Below are 19,513 nucleotides of genomic sequence, written 5' to 3'. Positions count from 1 at the left end.
ATCGTCCAGCTGTCAAACGTAGTTGCCAACAAACTATGTATGATAGCCAGATTGTCCTCAACTCCAAAAGTATTGTTTTCATGTCGTGGTACATCACTGTCAGTCGTATCTTAGCACTACGTTCATTGCGAGTTGATTTGCGTGGACGGGATGTGTCATATCATTATGTGAAGCAACAGGGTATTAGAATCCAGCAATTGCCTCTTCACACTGTGATATATTTGGATGCCGTATATACTGTAAATGAATAAACGAGGCGGAGACCGCTTTCCATACGTCTGCCTTCTTTTACTGAAACTCTTAGACTGACGTTACAAAATCATATCTGGCTACTACACCACTAACGTGCACCACCACGTTATAACACAAAGTGAATTTTGATTTGGGGACAGTGAGGTGTCTGGCTATCATAAAGATTTTGTTGGCAAATAGATTTGACAACTGGACAATGGATGCGTTGCACAGCAACTATGCAGTATCCAACACTTCGTTCATGGCTAGCTAGCAATGGTACAGCAGGCTATTGGATTAGCTCATTTGGGTTGCTGTCAAAGCTGGCGCATTAATTTCGATCGGTAATTAAACTTCAGCCGAACTAGGTGTGCGTATACACGGTTTTAACGCACATCTGCTGGCCAATCAGAAAAGAGTATTAACCCATAACCATGGTATACTGTAACACACATTAAAATACCAGCAATAGAATGTTATTAGCTACCGTACATAAATGTACTGGGAACTGTTTGTGGCCACAGCCCCGCGCACAATCCTCCACTGGAGATCCCCCAAACACTTAAGACCCTCCCTGCTCCACTCCAGCCCTGCTGGTAGGGTGAGGCGCCTCTGGTTTCCCCACCGCCCTAGCACCAAACCCTCACACTTCTCCCAATTTACCTTGGCCGACGAAGCCTTCTCATACACTGCAAGGCCCTCTAAGAGTGTCTGGACATCCGCCTGGCGTTCTAAAAGCACTGTTATATCATCCGCATATGCAGACACCGCTAAGGAAACCCCCTGTTCCCTCCCTGTAAAGGACAGCCCTGTCAGTCTCCTCCTAAGCATAAAGGACAACCCTGTCATTCTTCTCCTAAGCATAAAGGACAACCCTGTCAGTCTTCTCCTAAGCATGGCCAGGAGAGACTCTATGGCCACGGTGTAGAGCAGCCCGGATAGGGGGCACCCCTGCCTGATCCCCCTATGGACCCCCACTGGGCGACTAAGTCCCCCCACCCACCCCTGCCTGATCCCCCTATGGACCCCCACTGGGCGACTAAGTCCCCCCCCCCCACCCCTGCCTGATATCCCTATGGGCACCCACTGGGCTACTAAGTCCCCCCCCCCTACCCACCCCTGCCTGATCCCCCTATGGACCCCCACTGGGCGACTAAGTCCCCCCCCCACCCCTGCCTGATCCCCCTATGGACCCCCACTGGGCGACTAAGTCCCCCCCCCACCCCTGCCTTATCCCCCTATGGACCCCCACTGGGCGACTAAGTCCCCCCCCCACCCCTGCCTTATCCCCCTATGGACCCCCACTGGGCGACTAAGTCCCCCCCCACCTTTAGCGTGACTGCAGCCTCTTTGTAGAGAAGCTTCACCCAGTTAGTGAACGTAGTGCCCACCCCAAAAGCTTCAAGAGTTTGAAACCATGTAACCATGATCAACCCTATTAAAGGCTTTCTCCTGATCCACAGAAAACAGAGCAACATCTACTCCCTGCAGCTTTGACAGATCAATCAAGTCCCTGATCAGAAACAAGTTGTCCATAATAGTCCGGCCAGGTACCCAGTATGTCTGTCTGTGGTGCACAATGCTCCCCACTCAGCCTTTTAGTCTGTTAGCAAGGCACTTTGCAATGATTTTGTAGTCCAGACAGAGTAGTGATACAGGCCTCCAGTTCTTCAGAAGCCCCAAGTCCCCTGTTTTGGGCAGCAGTGTCAGAACCGCCCGTGTGCAGCTTGTTGGCATTGTCCCCCGATGAAAACAGTCTTTAAAAACTTCGCAGAAATCCGACCCCAACACCCCCCAGAAGCGCTGGTAGAACTCTGTAGGAAGTCCATCGAGAGAGAGAGAGAGAGAGAGAAGGGAGAAGAAGAGAGAGAGAAGGAAAGAGAGGAGAGGAGGGAGAAGAAGAGAGAGAGAGAGAAGGAAAGTGAGGAGAGGAGGGAGAAGAAGAGAGAGAGAGAAGGAAAGTGAGGAGAGGAGGGAGGGCCCCACATAGGGAGCGTTCTGCCAGGGTGTCGACGCGGGTCACTGTGCTTACAGTATGTGGTTGATGCTACCACCTCGGGGGCTAATTAGCTAGCGCCCGATTAGCCAGTCTTGAGAGAGGCTGTCAGGGAGACGGGCTAAATTAAACCCAGACTACAGAGCTACCGTCACCACCAGGCACTGTACCATGCCACGCCACGTGAAGCTAGCCCTAGCCTACAGTAGCGCCCAGTAGCCTCAGCCTACAGTAGCGCCCAGCCCACAGACCTAGCCCTAGCACTCAGACCTAGCCCCTAGCCCTCAGACCTAGCCCCTAGCCCTAGCACCCAGACTTAGCCCCTAGCCCTAGCACATAGACCTAGCCTTAGCACCCAGACCTAGCCCTAGCACTCAGACCTAGCCCCTAACCCCAGCCCTCAGACCTAGCCCTTTGCCCTAGCACCCAGACCTAGCCCTAGCACTCAGACCTAGCCCCTAGCCCTAGCACTCAGACCTAGCCCCTAGCCCTCAGACCTAGCCCCTAGCCCTAGCACTCAGACCTAGCCCCTAGCCCTAGAACTCAGACCTAGCCCCTAGCCCTAGCACTCAGACCTAGCCCCTAGCCCTAGCACTCAGACCTAGCGGCAACCTCTGCCACAGCGATTCCTCCTCACAGGACTGAAGCTCTCTTTCAGCCGTCGACACCTCCTCTCAGCTCTCCCACTACACACAATGCCTCTCTGCTTTTAGACATCAGTGTCTCCTCTCCCTGATCCCTCTTGGTCTTTCTGTACCCCTCTCTCCCACTACCTCTCTCCCCCTCTCTCAACCTCTACATCGCTCCCCCTCTCTCTCTCCCCTCTACCTCCCTCCCCCTCTCTCTTCCTCTATCCCTCTCTCTCCCTCTACCTCTCTCCCCCTCTACCTCTCTCCCCTCTCTCTTCCTCTCTCTCCCTCTACCTCTCTCCCCTCTCTCTTCCTCTCTCCTCTCTCTCCCTCCACCTCTCTCCCCTCTCTCTTCCTCTCTCCTCTCTACCTTCCTCCCCCTCTCTCTTCCTCTCTCTCCCTCTCTCCCCCTCTACCTCTCTCCCCTCTCTTTTCCTCTCTCCTCTCTACCTCTCTCCCTCCCTCTACCTCTCCCCCTCTCTGCCTCTCTGTATCCCTGCTTCTATGCCCCCCCCCCCTCCCCTAACAAGGCCAGAGGAGACAGACGGGGATTAGGGAGCCATGACAAGAGGGTTTCTAATAACCTTCAGTACCTCCCCTCCTTTCTACCTCCCTCCTTTTCTGCCTCCTCCTCTCATTCTCTCGCTATTCTACCCTTTCTTCCCCTATGCGCCTCTCTGTCTCTCTCTCTCCTTCCACCTCTTCATTTCTCCTCCTCAATTCACCTTTCACTTTTCTCCCGTCCTCCTCCACCCACAACTCCTCCGACGGAGAGAGAGAAAGAGAGAGAGAGAGAGAGGGAGAGACAGAGAGGGAGAGACAAGAGAGAGAGAGGGAGAGACAGAGAGAGAGACAGAGAGAGAGAGAGAGGAGGCACCAAAGTGCATGCATGTGGCTCTTAGAGGGGGACAGGTGTGTGTCTGCGTGGGTGTGAGAGAGAGAGTGTGTGTGTTTGTGCGTGAGCTGTCAGGATAGGCTGTCAAAGATAGAGTGACCCCTGCTGACCTCTGGAGGGGTTGCCTGGAGTTCAGCGAAGCATTCAGTCTGGGGCATGAGATGACACACACACACACACACACACTCACACACACTCACACACACACACACACACACACACACACACACACACACACACACACACACACACACACACACACACACATTCTCTCCCTCTCTCTTGGTCAAGTGTTGTGTGGATCCGAATGAGAAGTAGATTGTGTGTGTGTGTGTGTGTGCGCGCGTTTGTGTGGTCAGTCTTACCCAGTTTGAATGTGTAAGTATGTTTTCTTGTGTGTGTGTGTCTGCGTGCGTGTGTTTGTGTGTGTGTCTGCATGTGTGTGTGTGTGCCTGCGTTGCATGTGTGCCTGCGTGCATGTGTGTGTGTGCGTGTGTGCCTGCGTGCATGTGTGTGTGTGTGTGCCTGCGTGCATGTGTGTGCCTGTGTGCATGCATGTGTGTGTGTGTGTGTTCAGACGTACCCAGTTCGGGAGGCAGCACAGTCAGCCTGTTGCCCTGGATGTGCAGCTCTTTGAGCTGCGCCAGATCCCCGATCTCTTTAGGCAGGGATATCAGGTCATTATCCCTCAGACTCAGCTATGGACAGACCACAGGACCAGGGAGGAGGGAGAGAGAGAGAGAGAGAGGGAGGGAGAGAGAGAGAGAGAGAGAGAGAGAGAGAGAGAGAGAAAGAGAGAGAGAGAGAGAGAGGAAGAGGGAGGGAGAGAGAGAGAGAGGGAGAGAGAGAGAGAGAGAGAGAGAGAGAGAGGGGGGGGCAGGAGAAAGGGAGAGAGGGATGATGATGTTACAGATGTGATTTACATGTCACATACTAGGGATGTGCGCAGCGACTATTTTCACTGACGACTAGACGGTTTTGTAACCGATTACATGACTAGTCTAAAAACAGGATTCCCAGGTTTCTAGGACTCTTCTTGATGTTTCCCAACCACTTAGCGGCAGCCAATTTGCACGCGTTGCGCAGGGCTGTCACACACTCTCCTTTGTTTGCCAGTGCAAAACAGTAGGCCTAGTTCAGCCTGTCCTTACAGGTTTATTACTTAGCAAAGATATCAATGTGATTTATTTTGTTTAATTGAAGAAGAGTAGGCTAGCCTATAGCCTGTAATGTTTCAGTAGGCTAAAACTAGATTTCACATAAAGACTGCGGATGTCAGAGAGGGCAATAACGTTCGAAGGCAAGTTTATTCAAACACTGCTCCACAAAGAATGATGCAAATAATAAAGTGAAAGAAATAATAGCCTACCGTGCAAATATAATGTTTTATATGGACCTGCGTGTCTGCAATAAAGTTTCTCTATCTTTCTAACCAACATTCAGTGGAAGCCAATTTTCACTCGTTGCGCATCTCGCTCGTCTGGTTTGGCTATTTAAAACACGGGGTACTTTGTGACAGTTGCTTGGATGTATACTAGTATACATAAACATACGAATTTAATGGTCTGCCTCCTTCAGAGTTCAACTCGGCAATTAGGCTGTGAAAGCGAGTGCGCCTCTTGGAATCTAGTCATAGCCTATTGTTGCACAGATTTCCGTCACGTCTTGACTTTCACAAACCAAATGATTAGGCTACATTAATTAATTTATGAGCACACTTTAGTGGCAATGTGCCGTGCACCCCTGATCATTGAATAGCATAAGTTAAATTACTATATTAAAAACTGCGGATGTCAGACGATAGGCTACATATTAGGTGTATAGGCGCCAAATCCGGAGCCCCCATACAAAAGGAACGCAGCATAAACAATAGGGATTTCGCAGATGAATGAATGAGGTGACTAACTATTTAAGTCTTTTTATAAATATTTTTATTTTTTATCTAATTCTATTATATTTTGTTTAATCGACTATTATTTCTTAAACGACTAGCAAAAGCTGTGCCGTTTAGTCGTTTAAACGACTAGTCGCGCACATCCCTATCACATGTGATTTACATGTCACATACAGATGTGATTTACATGTCATATACCCCGGGTACACATACTGGCATTGTACATAACAGGGTTTTTCCTGCATAGAGGATTTTTTGCCGCCCCCCAAAGAGATTTTAGCCAGAGGCAAAGGAAAATCACCAGTGCCAAAATGCTCCTGTCCAAATGTGTTTGATAGCTTGTTTCAAGTGCAGCCAATCACTCTTTCTTGCATTGTCCCTGGTTTGGACCACTAGTAACCAAGATTAATAGACAGGTCATCAGTATCTTAAACATTTTGTCTTCATATCCATTTTGTGTCATGTCGGGAGATTTCCCGCGATTGTGAAAAGTGCGCTCAGTCAGAACGACAGCAAAGAATATAGGCCTATATACGCTGGTAGGCTACTCGGCATAAAACGGAGGTTTCCCCCAAAATTTGTGTGCATCATCCCCCAAACACCCATTCTGAGCCAGGAAAAACCCTGCATAACACAGCAGCAAGCAGATACTAGGACACCCTCCCAAAGACCTACAAGCTTTTCAGTTTCACACAAACTTAAAACCCACAACATCCCTACACAAACACAACACAAACTGGCCGTTTAAACCAGCCACAGATTGGGCCCACAAGACAAAGCTAGAGAAAGCTCCACAGTGATCCAGAATCCAGAAAGAGAGAGAGAGAGAGAGAGAGAGAGAGAGAGTGAGAGAGTGAGAGAGAGAGAGAGAGAGAGAGAGGGAGAGTGTGTGAGAGAGAGAGAGAGAGAGAGAGAGGGAGAGAGAGAGAGAGAGAGAGAGAGAGAGAGAGGGAGAGAGAGAGAGAGAGGCCATTGATTTTCAGCGATATTTAGATAGATTACTCACTATCTGCAGCTTGGCCAGCTTGCCGATGTCTGCAGGCAGGATCTCAAAGTCGTTGTCACTGAGATAGAGAGCCCGCAGGGTGGCTGGAATTCACACAGGAGAGGGGGTTAGTGTGTGCATATATGTGTGTGTGTGTGTGTGTGTGTGTGAATGCGTGCGTGTGTGCGAGCCCCTGTGTGTTTTGGATATACAGCCTTAACCAGGCCGAACTGATCAATAAGACCAGTCATGGCTGATTAATAACGCCTTGGAAGAGCTGGACTGAGGAGCAGCACACATGGAAACAAACATGGACACACACACGGACACGCACATCAACACACACACACACACACACACACACACACACACAACACACACACACACACAAACACACACACACACGTGAGTCAAGACAAGATTTATGCCGATTGTCTGGCTAAGGACAGATAGAGAGATGTCTTCATAAACCAACACTACTGACACCCTGACAAGCGGCGCCACACACACACACACACGCACAAAAGACAAGACCGAGGGTCAGACAGTGATTTACAAACAGGGAATAGGGACACAGGCACGCACAAACACACACGCACGTGTGCGCGCACACATGCACACACACACACACACACACACACACACACACACTCCATGTAGTTCCGCTGATTGTGTGAATCATACGCAGCTTATTCATTAATCAGAACCTTTTTAATTTGGGCAGTGCAGTTTGTGAGGAGAGGAGAGGAGAGGAGAGGAGAGGAGAGGAGAGGAGAGGAGAGGAGAGGAGAGGAGAGGAGAGGAGAGGAGAGGAGAGGAGAGGAGAGGAGAGAAGAGAAGAGAAGAGAAGAGAAGAGAAGAGAAGAGAAGAGAAGAGAAGAGAAGAGAAGAGAAGAGAAGAGAAGAGAAGAGAAGAGAAGAGAAGAGAGGGGAGGAGAGGAGAGTAAAGGAGAGGAGAGAAGAGAGGAGAAGAGAGGAGGGGAGGGGAGAGGAGAAAGGAGAGAAGAGGAGAGGAGAAGAGAGGAGATAAAGATCTGAATGAAGCTGATTACTGTAGGAGCGACGCTTTCATTATGTCATCTTTGATTTTAAAATAACATCCAATTAGCCAAGAAAGAGAGACCAAGGAAGAGGGAGAGAGAAGGAGAGAGACAGAGGAGGGAGTGTTCATCATTAGAACAGGGAGAAGAACAAGAATGTTGATTGAGGAGATGAAGGTGATGATGATGAAGGTGATGATGATGAAGGTGATGATGATGTGTCTGAATCAGTTATCGATGTTTGTGTGTGTGTGTGTGTGTGTGTGTATACCCATGTGTGTGAAGTGTGTGTATGCCCGCGTGTGTGTGTGACTCACTGAGGTAGAAGAAGTTCCCGGGCAGTGAGCTCTCATTCAGGTTGTTGTAGGTCAGATCCAGAACCTCCAGAGCCGGCAGGGATCCGAAACCACGAGGCAGAGTACACATCCTGTTCATACTGCACACACACACACACACACACACACACACACACACACACACACACACACACTTGTAGTGTCTCATCACGGCACCATGAGAATCCCTCTTAAGACTGACTAATGTGTTCTATTCACAATGACGTTCTAATGAGATACAGAATAAGATATGATACCTTGATAGTTCCCAAGACAAAACAAATACAGGTGAGTTTCTTGTCTTCGAAATTGAGAGTTTAACATGTTTTTTGAATGATTTTTCATGGTGCCCACCCACATCCATTGTATGACCTAAACGGTGGTAGAGCTATTATCGGACTTTCTCAAAAGTGCTAGTTTTGTCAACGTTTTGATCTGAACCATTGTATATGATCATAAGTAACCCTAAAACAGGGCTAAACATGCATTTTCCCTTTACTACTCCTTTAAGCCCATCTCTGTCGGGTGAGTCCAAACCCGTTCACCCTCATCCACTTCCCTTGTGGAGAATCCACTCAATTTCAATGCTCTGCCTGTGCACTAACTGCCAGGGCGCAACTCAAAGACACTGCATATGTTCAGAGGACCTGGATTTAAAAAGCCAGAAACAAATTGGTTCCAGAGGTGTGTGTGTATGTGTGTTTGCACAGAGCAATTTACAGGTCGAAGGAATGGATTGTTTGAGCTCAGGTACTCTCTCTCTCTCTCACACACACACACAAACACACACACACGGATGCACACAAGCATGAGTGCGCACGCACACGCATATTCACACACACACACGGACGCACACAAGCATGGGCGTGCACACACATGCACATTCACTCACACACACACACACATACAAACACAGGGCTGAATACAACTTGGCGGCTTACACATACCAGATTATTGTCGGGAAATGGAGCATCTTAAAACCAATCGATAGCACAGGTGGAATGTCAGCGTGTCAGCGGACATCGTACAAAACTCCATAATCCCACGTGACATTGACACCAATCCCTGCTCTCCCCATCTCTCTCTATCTCTCCCCATCTCGTTCCATCTCTATCTCTCCCCATCTCTCTATCTCTCCCCATCTCGTTCCATCTCTATCTCTCCCCATCTCTCTCTCTCTCCACATCTCATTCCATCTCTATCTCTCCCCATCTCTCTCTATCTCTCCCCATCTCGTTCCATCTCTATCTCTCCCCATCTCTCTCTATCTCTCCCTATCTCCCTCCATCTCTCTCTCTCTCCAGATCTCTCTCCATCTCTCTCTCTCCATCTCTCCCCATCTCTCTCTCTCTCCATCTCTCTCCATCTCTCTCCATCTCATTACATCAAGGTCCACAATGGAAATAAGTCGATGACTTTATTGTGTTAACCTTGACAATGTCTTTTTTAAGATATTGATGTAAAAATCAAGTGTTTTTTTTTTCTTGTCAAATAAACTAAACTAAAATCTCTCTCCATCTTTATCTCTCACCATCTCTTCCTCTCCCCATCTCTCTCTCTCCCTATCAAATTCAAATGAGCTTTATTGGCACGATAGTGAAAAGAACCCACATTGCCAAAGCAGTACATAAAATCAACATTCAAAAAAATCAACATTCAGATTATGCATAGATAAATAAATAAAAAGTGAGTGTGAGGGTGTGTTATCTCCGACAGTGAGTGGTCTGGGTTGCTGCGAGTTCAGCTCCCATACCCAGACCCTATCTCTCTCTATCTCTCCGCATCTATCTCTCCCCATCTCTATATCTCTCTCTATTTCTCCCCATCTCTCTCTATGTGTTGTTGTTGGGTTGGGAAATGGAGCATCTTACAACCAATTGATAGCACAGGCGGAATGTCAGCGCGTCAGCAGACTTCGTACAAAACACCAATCCCTGCTCTCCCCATCTCTCTCTATCTCTCCCCATCTCTCTATATCTCTCCCCATCTCTCTCTATCTCTCCCCATCTCGTTCCATCTCCATCTCTCACCATCTATCTCTATCTCTCCCCATCTCTCTCTCTTCCCATCTCTCTCTCTATCTCCCCATCTCTCTCTATCTCTCCAGATCTCTCTCCATCTCTCTCTCTCTCCCCATCTCTCTCTGTCTCTCTCCATCTCTATCTCTCTCCATCTCTCCCCATCCCTCCCCATCTCTCTCTCTCCCCATCTCTCTTTCTCTCCCCATCTCTCTCTCTGTATCTCTCTCTCCCCATCTTTATATCTCTCCAGATCTCTCTCCATCTCTCTCTATCTCTCCCCATCTCTCTGTCTCTCTCCATCTCTATCTCTCTCCATCTCTATCTCTCTCCCCATCCCTCCTCATCTCTATCTCTCCCTATCTCTCTCTCTCTCTGTATCTCTCTCTCCCCATCTCTATATCTCTCTCTATTTCTCCCCATCTCTCTCTATCTCTCCCCATCTCTATTTCTCCCCATCTCTCTCTATCTCTCCCCATCTCTCTTTCTCTACCTATCCCCATCTCTCTCTATCTCTCCACATCTCTCTCTCTCTCTCCCCATCTCTATCTATCTCCATCTCTCCCCATCTATCTCTATCTCTCCCCATCTATATCTCCCATCTCTCTATCTCTCCCCATCTCTCTCCATCTATCTCTTCCCATCTCTCTCTCTCTCTCTCTCTCCTGCTTACCTCCTGTCCAAACAGTGAACAGTACACAGACTATCCACTCAAAAAAAAGAGTGTGACTGACTGGCTGACTGGCTATGGCTGACCTGGGTCTAAAAACAGTCACCCAAACTGGGCTAATTAGATTACGGTTTCTATTCCTTTATTGACTGTTGTTTCTGTGTCCCGGTCATGTTTCTGCTTCAGTGCTCACCACAGGGGTAAACCCACAATGAAGCTGTCTATAGAGTATAGAGTCACAGGCCTTGGCCCTCCTTAACTGGGCCACGCCTTGTCAATAACAACATGCTCATCCCTCAAAACAGCTCCATGTGGACAGAGACCAAGGACAACAATGGGTGAAAAAAACAATATGGTCCTGTAACACGGTGTGAGCTGTACTCACTAGCTACTCCGGGGCTGGGAACTGGCCCAGTGGTTAGAACCTCTTTGCAACCAGCCTATTGTTCTGTTTTCCTGCTCAAAATGACATGGCCACAATGAATATAGAACATTTCCACAACCACAAGGGCCATTATAAAAGCGTGACAAGGACCATGGATAAAAGCGTCAGCTAAATGATAATACTTTTGGTATCAAATGAAAGCTGACACATGTAAAGAGGCTGCAGAAATGTCACGATCTAAATAGATGCTACTGTGTCAGAGCAAATAGACCTAGAACATTGTAAAAAATCTAAAATTAAATCTCCGCCTAAAAAACAAAGCTTTTAAAGTGAATGTCAGGTTGGAAACATGAGGTAGTAGCCCAAATCATCTAGTAGTCATTATTCCAATGTATGTACCTGTACCAAGTATGCTAGTAATGTGACTTTGGAGAGGTTTTAGGACAGTTATGTCCAGGCGGACCACCAATTGTGACATTTGGAGACCCTGTAAATTGTGTTTACCAGAGTTTTTTTTTTTTTTGTGTGTGTGTGTGTTGTAGCTGAGGTTTTTCTCATTCGATTGGTGTATTGGATGTATGTTTTGATACAGGCAAGCCTGTGTTAGACTGTCTGCTGTTCTATCCCTTGTCTTTTAACCACCATTTTATGCCTAAATTAAGTAAAAGATACATTGTTAATACATTCTCCTTCACGATAGGATGGTAAAAGTGGAGAATCCTTATGTAATAGTTTACACCTGTTCATACCCCTGTCACCTTCAATGTGGTGACTGGTTAGAAGTCCTAGGCAGTATGTGTAATGTAGTCTTTGTTGTAGTTAAGTGTCAAGGTTCAGATTTGCGCCACAAAGTCTTGTCAATTAATTAGTAATTAAAGCTAAATTAATTAAATTAAGTAATTAAATTGTAAATAAATGAACACATTTATACACACACACACACACACACACACACGACACCCACCCAAGGTTGAGGTGCTTGAGCTTCTGTAGGCTGCTGATTTGGGTGGGCAGCTCTTCAATCTGGTTGTTGAAGACATTCAGAACCTCCAGGTTCTTCAAGTCCGCAATGTTAGGGGGACAGGCTGGGAGAGAGAGAGAGAGAGAGAGAGAGAGAGAAAGAGAGAATGTAAGACAATAAAAGAGGAGAGAGAAAGAGATGAACAACCAGGCTCTTGAAATTACTCCTTCCATCAATCTATCCGAGCACAGCACACACCCCTTTTCTTCCAAAATGTCAACAGCGCTGCCTGCTTACTTACTTACTTACTAATTCATCCCATCACACATCGGACACGACCACAGAAACAATGGAACAATGACCAGGGTCCCGCTACACGCCCCAGCGCAACGACCAGGGTCCCGCTACACGCCCCAGCCCAACGACCAGGGTCCCGCTACACGCCCCAGCCCAACGACCAGGGTCCCGCTACACGCCCCAGCCCAACGACCAGGGTCCCGCTACACGCCCCAGCCCAACGACCAGGGTCCCCCTACACGCCACAGCCCAACGACCAGGGTCCCGCTACACGCCCCAGCGCAACGACCAGGGTCCCCCTACACGCCACAGCCCAACGACCAGGGTCCCGCTACACGCCCCAGCGCAACGACCAGGGTCCCGCTACACGCCCCAGCCCAACGACCAGGGTCCCGCTACACGCCACAGCGCAACGACCAGGGTCCCGCTACACGCCACAGCGCAACGACCAGGGTCCCGCTACACGCCCCAGCCCAACGACCAGGGTCCCGCTACACGCCCCAGCCCAACGACCAGGGTCCCGCTACACGCCACAGCGCAACGACCAGGGTCCCGCTACACGCCACAGCGCAACGACCAGGGTCCCGCTACACGCCCCAGCCCAACGACCAGGGTCCCGCTACACGCCACAGCGCAACGACCAGGGTCCCGCTACACGCCACAGCCCAACGACCAGGGTCCCGCTACACGCCACAGCCCAACGACCAGGGCCCAGGGTCCCGCTACACGCCCCAGCCCAACGACCAGGGCCCCGCTACATGCCCCAGCGCAACGACCAGGGTCCCGCTACACGCCACAGCCCAACGACCAGGGCCCCGCTACACGCCACAGCGCAACGACCAGGGTCCCGCTACACGCCCCAGCCCAACGACCAGGGCCCAGGGTCCCGCTACACGCCCCAGCGCAACGACCAGGGCCCCGCTACACGCCACAGCGCAACGGCGCTTGGCTCGTCTGAACAAGCAGCCGTCTGGCGCGGCGGCGGCTCACCTCCCTGATGTCTGATGGCTCAATTAGACGGCGCTTTGAGCGGGGGGCAGTGGGTGTGAGCTTTTAATGATAGGAGACGTTTAGCATAACTGATTGGTCATCTAGCACCTCGCCTGCTCACTCGTCTCACCCCCCCCCCCCGCCCCGCCCACCCCCCAACTGATCCGGTCAATCTGGAGAGGTGGACAGAGATCGATAGGGGGACATACGAACGAGACGAGCTTTCTATCTGTTTAGCAGGAGACTGATCAATAGGAACGATGCTCGGGGGGAGGGGTTGTACACAAACAGGCCAGGTGAACATGACACGAATGGCTCTGGGGAGATAAGTATGGCCGAGCGTGCCCCCAGCATACTGATAACGTATCAGAGAGGGTGTGTGTGTGTGTGTGTGATCACGACATTGGGTTTGTCTACATAAGTCCTGAAACTTTAGACACACGTTGGTTTCCGTTTCGTCTCTAACTTTTGGAGAGAAAAAAAAAATGCACCATCTCATTTGACATATATTATTATCAACCTCATTCACAATCTTATTGTTGATTATTTGGGACTTCTGAAAACATCAACCTTAACAAAAACTACACTACACCACAGCAGTGTAACGTAAACTCAATCACATTGTACTTCTACGGACTACACTTGCATTAAATAATCCTCCTAAAGACTACGTCACAATTCGCAGGTGAAGAACAGAGACGCTCTCTTAGTTCTTCACAGAACCAAACGTGGTTCATATTAAAAGGCATCTCTGTGGTCGATGGTTTTAAGACCACTTCTGTATATCTGTCCCTGCGGTTCACCTCGGTTCTCTAAAAAAAAAATCAATTCCATTTCTTCTGCAGTGGGTCTCCATGGGCCCTGTGAGCGTGAGCTGGATCAATGGAGATATAGAGTCCAGTCAGGTGTACCACAGAACACATGACCTCCAGTAAAGGTAGCGACCCACCAGACCATATCCGTCCCCAATAAGGCCCGTTCTATTGATCTCCAGAGATGGTTCCCTCTGATCACACAGATCCGGACTATGGGTACAGTAGAATTGTGCAAGGCTGAATGTTTGTAGGGCAGCGTACAGTACAGTATGGGTGATGTACTTCACCATGCGGCAGCCCAGAGAAGAATCTCACTAAATGTCTGTAGTGTACTGTACATTGAGTTGGGACCAGTAACATTTTTCTGTGGTTGTGTTGTTTCTGTGTGTGTGTGTGTGTAGGTTGGTATAGCTGACCCCTTTGTCACGCCAGAGCAGTTAATGGTGAGTGTGTGAGTGTGTGTGTGTGTGTGTGTGTGTGCGCGTGTAGGATAGTGAAGCTGACCCCTTTGGCACTCCAGAGCAGTTAATGGTGAGAGAGATTGATGGTAATAAGGAAGGACCATGTTATGGCTGGTGGCAGGGAGAGAGTCTTCTCTCTGTTACTCTTCCCTCCTTCTCTCCGTTAGTCTGATCCTCCTTCTCTCTCTTACTCTGATCCTCCTCTCCTGCTGCCTCTCTAATGAAAGACCTCCCAAATGTCACCGTAATTCCTGACTGCTTTCAAAAGTTCAAAAAGACGACAAACTATCTCTTCTTTTTAAAGCAGGTAGGGTCTGAGAATCTCAAAGCAGACACACAAAGAAGCCCTGCAACGATATAGACAATTAAAAAAAACTACAGGACTCACATTCACAACAAATAAATAATATTACAGCAATGCAAAATTCAGCTAACGCACAAACACGCCATCACCCACAGGCATGCTGGGACGGACGATAACGATGCTAATTAGATCATTGCAAATGCCTTTGATCTTCTCTAGCGAGGAGAGACATGTGTAATCTCCTTGGTGGAGATGGTCACGCAGGATTACGGAAAACATAATACAGGTAAACTAGAAGCTCAATAATGGGCACTCGCCATAAATCTATTCAACTCCATTCAACCTAGACTGGGCTTAATCTGTGACCGGGAAACATGCACTTTGAGTATGTATCAGAGGTCAACTCTTGACTACGATGGTAAGCCGTGATAGTCTGTTCAAATTAGTTTCAGCCCCATCCCTAGTCGACAGGAAGGGCCTCTGGACTTACTGAATCATCACACAGACCTGAGTGAGGTACAAAGATTATTCGAGGTGTGTTTTATTTTAGTTCCTAGTTTTCATTTTTAGGACTACTGGTTTTATTGGACTGGGTAAACTATATCTAGTGCAGCCCAAGTATTTGGCCGCATTTCATATATAAATCATATTTGACTGTGGAGAAAGTCTTGCTCTAACCATGATGATACCAGACTTTAAGTAATGAACATCCCTGGACGCACAAAAACGTATCTAATCGTAACTAAACTCCCGTTTTGTGATCATAGCTGTGGTATCTCAGCGAGTGTGGCACAATAACATATCCTCATAAATGCAGCCACATGAAGTCCAAAACAAACTTCTAAACCCTTAAATTCTGTTCAAGAGGTTGTTGTCTGAAGTGCCTGTTGTCTCTCCAAATGCCCTCAGCTAAGCCAAGCTAGAACAAGTGTGCTCTCTAGTGGTAAAAGATGGTATTACAGTAGGCCAAATACTGTAGGAGTATGCCCAATCATCAAACAGTAACAGTATACAAGATATTTTTATCAACAGAACATAGCAGAGTGGCACGCAATTTCACAGACTATACATGTATGTTAACCTGGGGGGCTGGGGGGAGAGGACGATTCAACCAACCTACCCAAACGAAGAAGACTATACATTTACGTTAACTCATGAGGACACCGTCATAACTTACTTGTGAGCTTGTTGTGACTAAGAACCAGCTGGGTGATGTTGGACAGAGAGACTGGAATACAGAAAACATCACAAAATAAGTGTGGACCATGGACATTGTGATCAGTGCATGGATGTATTAGATCAGTGACTCTAGCGGAGTAGATAGCTCCATGTTTGTAGAGGACGGATGTTCTCACACAGTCCTGGGATGTCCAGCATGGTGGATATGCCTCTGTCACACATATCCACCTCGGGCAGGTTCTTCTCCCGACTCTCCTCGACGATTTTCTTCAACGATTTAGACATTTTCTACCATATAGAACACACACACACACACACACACACACACACAATGTGAGGTAATGGAAGTAGCCGGCTAAAAGTTAGCCCCACAAATAGGACGCGCATTTCTTAAACTTTTGCTTTATCGTTAGAAGTATGCCTCCCCATCTGTGGGGATTGCTAAAAGTAAGACTCGTTTGCAATGAGCAGACACTCTAACGCAGAATGAAACGTTGTTAAACGCCATTTCACGCAAACTCAGAACTGTACTCGTATACTATCTATAACGGCGAGCCATACCTGTTGGTCTGGAATGGATGAAGGGTAAAATTGTTGGTGTAAAAGGGATCGATTTTCCCGTATTATTTCCTAGATAGACCGACCACTGTGCACACACCCAACCGGAAGTTGATGTGTGTTCTATAAAATTCTCAACATTCCATAAAAGGGCACTTCCTACGAACGCGTGTATGCCAGATATTCTACAAGCGAGCTCCCTTTTCCATCCAATCACTTTTGACAACCCTTGAGGAAAAAAAGGAAAGTCAATCCAATCCGATCCAATCGGATCATCAGTTTGCTATGTTGTCGTCTTTTTTCGGGCACAAGGATGTTGCAACAGAAATGTGCTCCGCAGTGAAACACATCGGTCGCGAAATCACTGTATCATGTTATTATAAGTGCTTAAATCAATCGAAACTCCGTTGTCCCGAACTTCGTACGTATGAATTCGAATATATATATATATATATATATATATATATATATATATATTCGAATTCATACAACAGTAGGATATTAGCATATTAATTATGTTTTTTAGGTAAACCACAACTGTTTAGGGGCCTATATATATATACGGCTGGTGGCCAGTCTGGGGGTTGGGGCTGGTGGCCAGTCTGGGGGAAGGGGGGCTGGTAGCCACTCTGGGGGTCTGGGGCTGGTGGCCAGTCTGGGGGGAGGGGGGGCTGGTAGCCACTCTGGGGGTCTGGGGCTGGTGGCCAGTCTGGGGGGGCTCATGGTGGCTGTGTCTCAGCAGGAGGTACAGCTCGTTGTCCAGTGATAATGATCGCAGGCCAGGGTTGGCAGTTCGATTCCCAGCTCCTCCGGTCCACAAGTGTCCTTGGGAAAAACTCTGCCACCATTGGTGTGTGAATGTGTGTGTGAACGAGAAACCATTGTAAAGCACTTTGTCCTTTAAGGTCGAAAGGGGCAGTCCATTAGAGGCGACTCCATAACGTTGACTGCCCAAGGAAGGATTGTTTTTCTATTGATATGGTCATCATTTCCATTTGAGGCCCATCCATATCTGTCCACTACAACATGAAATCAATTTAATTAATGTGTGCAAATCAGCAATAAAACAAGTAGACATTCAAATCCAAGGACTTAAGACTTTACCAGTCCCTATGGAATAACAACCAAAGGCCAACACAGACAGCAAAGACAACCTGAAATAAAATCAAGTTTATATTGACATCCAAGGCCTGATACAGCTTTTTGCCATTAATTTGAATAATAATTAATTCAAAATGGAACAATCAAAAGGAAGTACCTTATTCCAAGCGCAAGTGGCTGCGCCATACTTTGCCTGAGAAAACGTGAAAATACCATAATAATAAAGATTCAAAAAATGTCCCTTTCTAAAAATTGAAAACTGTTTAATGTCATCTTCACATCATATCAATGTCTGGTCCTCGTTATATACAGGCCTTGATTGCCACTCCATAGCCTGATTTCCGTCTCAACAGGCTGATTGGGACCATCTTGTAAGAATTAGACATTTGTCATGATTAACAACAGGCGCCTCGATTTGGAAAGCAAGTCGTTTTCTGGAAGCTGTATATGTATTTGAAATTGTAGCACAGCAAAAGGTGCATGCCATTCAAGATTGGGCCTCCACCAAAAATGTAACAACAAAAAATTACAAAATAACAACAAAAAATTGCCCATCTGAGCCGAGCATGTGTCATTTCAACACAAGTAAAATTGATGACATTAGTATTGCATTAGCCTACTATGTACTGGAATAGAGTTTCCTAACTCATCCTTACACCATTGAGTGGGTATCCTGGACACCTCCCATATAACAATTACTGATTAACAGTAAAATATCAATACAAAATAAATACACAAATATCATACAGTTACACATGACAGTTTCCTCCCTTGTTGGGCTTTACAAAGCTACGTATGAAAGGACTGTGGGGCACGGCAAGGCAAGTTAAGTTTATTTGTATAGCACGTTTCAGCCACAGGGCAATTCAAGGTGCTTTACATGAGACATTAAAAGCATTAAAACAAAATGCAAGACATTATAGATATTTAAAACAACGTCTATAATTGTCTTAAATGCCCTGCCCTGCTCTGGCCGTTTTAGGCATGAGCCCTTATCCGCCTCTCACTCCCCTACCTTCAGGTGGCTTCTTTCAACCTTTCTCTCTCTCCATGCTCCTGTTTTTCAGGGCGGGCTGCTCATTAGTACAGGAGAGCACCACAACTGTGGGCGGGGCTCTATAATTAGGACATGTTATATTTGGTGGCGAGTGACAAGACAGCTTCAGGACAGCGTCTCCTCTGACACGCGTGCTGCATCACAGTCAGTGAGCACCTCGCAGGTCACGCCTGAATCCTTAGTGTCCCTGTGTCGGGTAGAATGGCCTCCTGTGTCCTGGAGTAACACCTTCAGGGAAGTCACACTCAACTGTGGGAGATGATGGGGTATTCTTGATCATGACCACACACACACACGCACACACGCACACACACACACACACACACACACACACACACACACACACACACACACACACACACACACACACACACACACAGACAGAGCAACACAGTCTGTCTCTCTGGTTGTCTTTGTAGTATATTTTTATACTGTATTACATCAATACATTTGTATTACTCTCATGTAGTAATCAATTTACTAAGAATAATGAATAAACTTCACTTTAGGTAGAACTGTGGTAACTTAAGTAGTTTAACATCTAGATGACAACATATGTCCTGTCCTGAGTCAACATTCCTTTGTCCCTGAGGCCAATAAAGATAACACCTCTGAAGAAGAAGTCAGGAAGTCTACAGTTGAAACGTGATCTTAGGAGCCCACAGGAAGAACCCAAAATGGCCCCCATGTCCGGAGGGGGGCAGAGCTCAGT

The 19,513-nt window shown here is 47.5% G+C and overlaps 1 protein-coding gene across 1 annotated transcript in view; it reads right to left on the bottom strand.

Moving 5' to 3' along the window:
- The window catches only part of rsu1 (Ras suppressor protein 1), a 54,325-nt gene extending 37,584 nt beyond the window's left edge, over positions 1-16,741 (bottom strand). Inside the window, exons 1-7 of the mRNA XM_084460481.1 lie at positions 16,647-16,741; positions 16,262-16,373; positions 16,084-16,134; positions 12,043-12,163; positions 7,988-8,106; positions 6,652-6,734; positions 4,335-4,449 (exon numbers count right to left, since the gene is read on the bottom strand). Coding sequence (XP_084316607.1) covers positions 4,335-4,449; positions 6,652-6,734; positions 7,988-8,106; positions 12,043-12,163; positions 16,084-16,134; positions 16,262-16,370 — 598 coding nt within the window. The 5' untranslated portion in view covers positions 16,371-16,373; positions 16,647-16,741. The remainder of the gene's footprint in view (positions 1-4,334; positions 4,450-6,651; positions 6,735-7,987; positions 8,107-12,042; positions 12,164-16,083; positions 16,135-16,261; positions 16,374-16,646) is intronic.
- Positions 16,742-19,513: the final 2,772 nt, after the last annotated feature.

The sequence above is a fragment of the Borostomias antarcticus genome (assembly GCF_949987555.1).
Source record: "Borostomias antarcticus genome assembly, chromosome: 2".
NCBI lineage: Eukaryota > Metazoa > Chordata > Actinopteri > Stomiiformes > Stomiidae > Borostomias > Borostomias antarcticus.
This window is presented reverse-complemented; position numbering and strand designations above follow the sequence as displayed.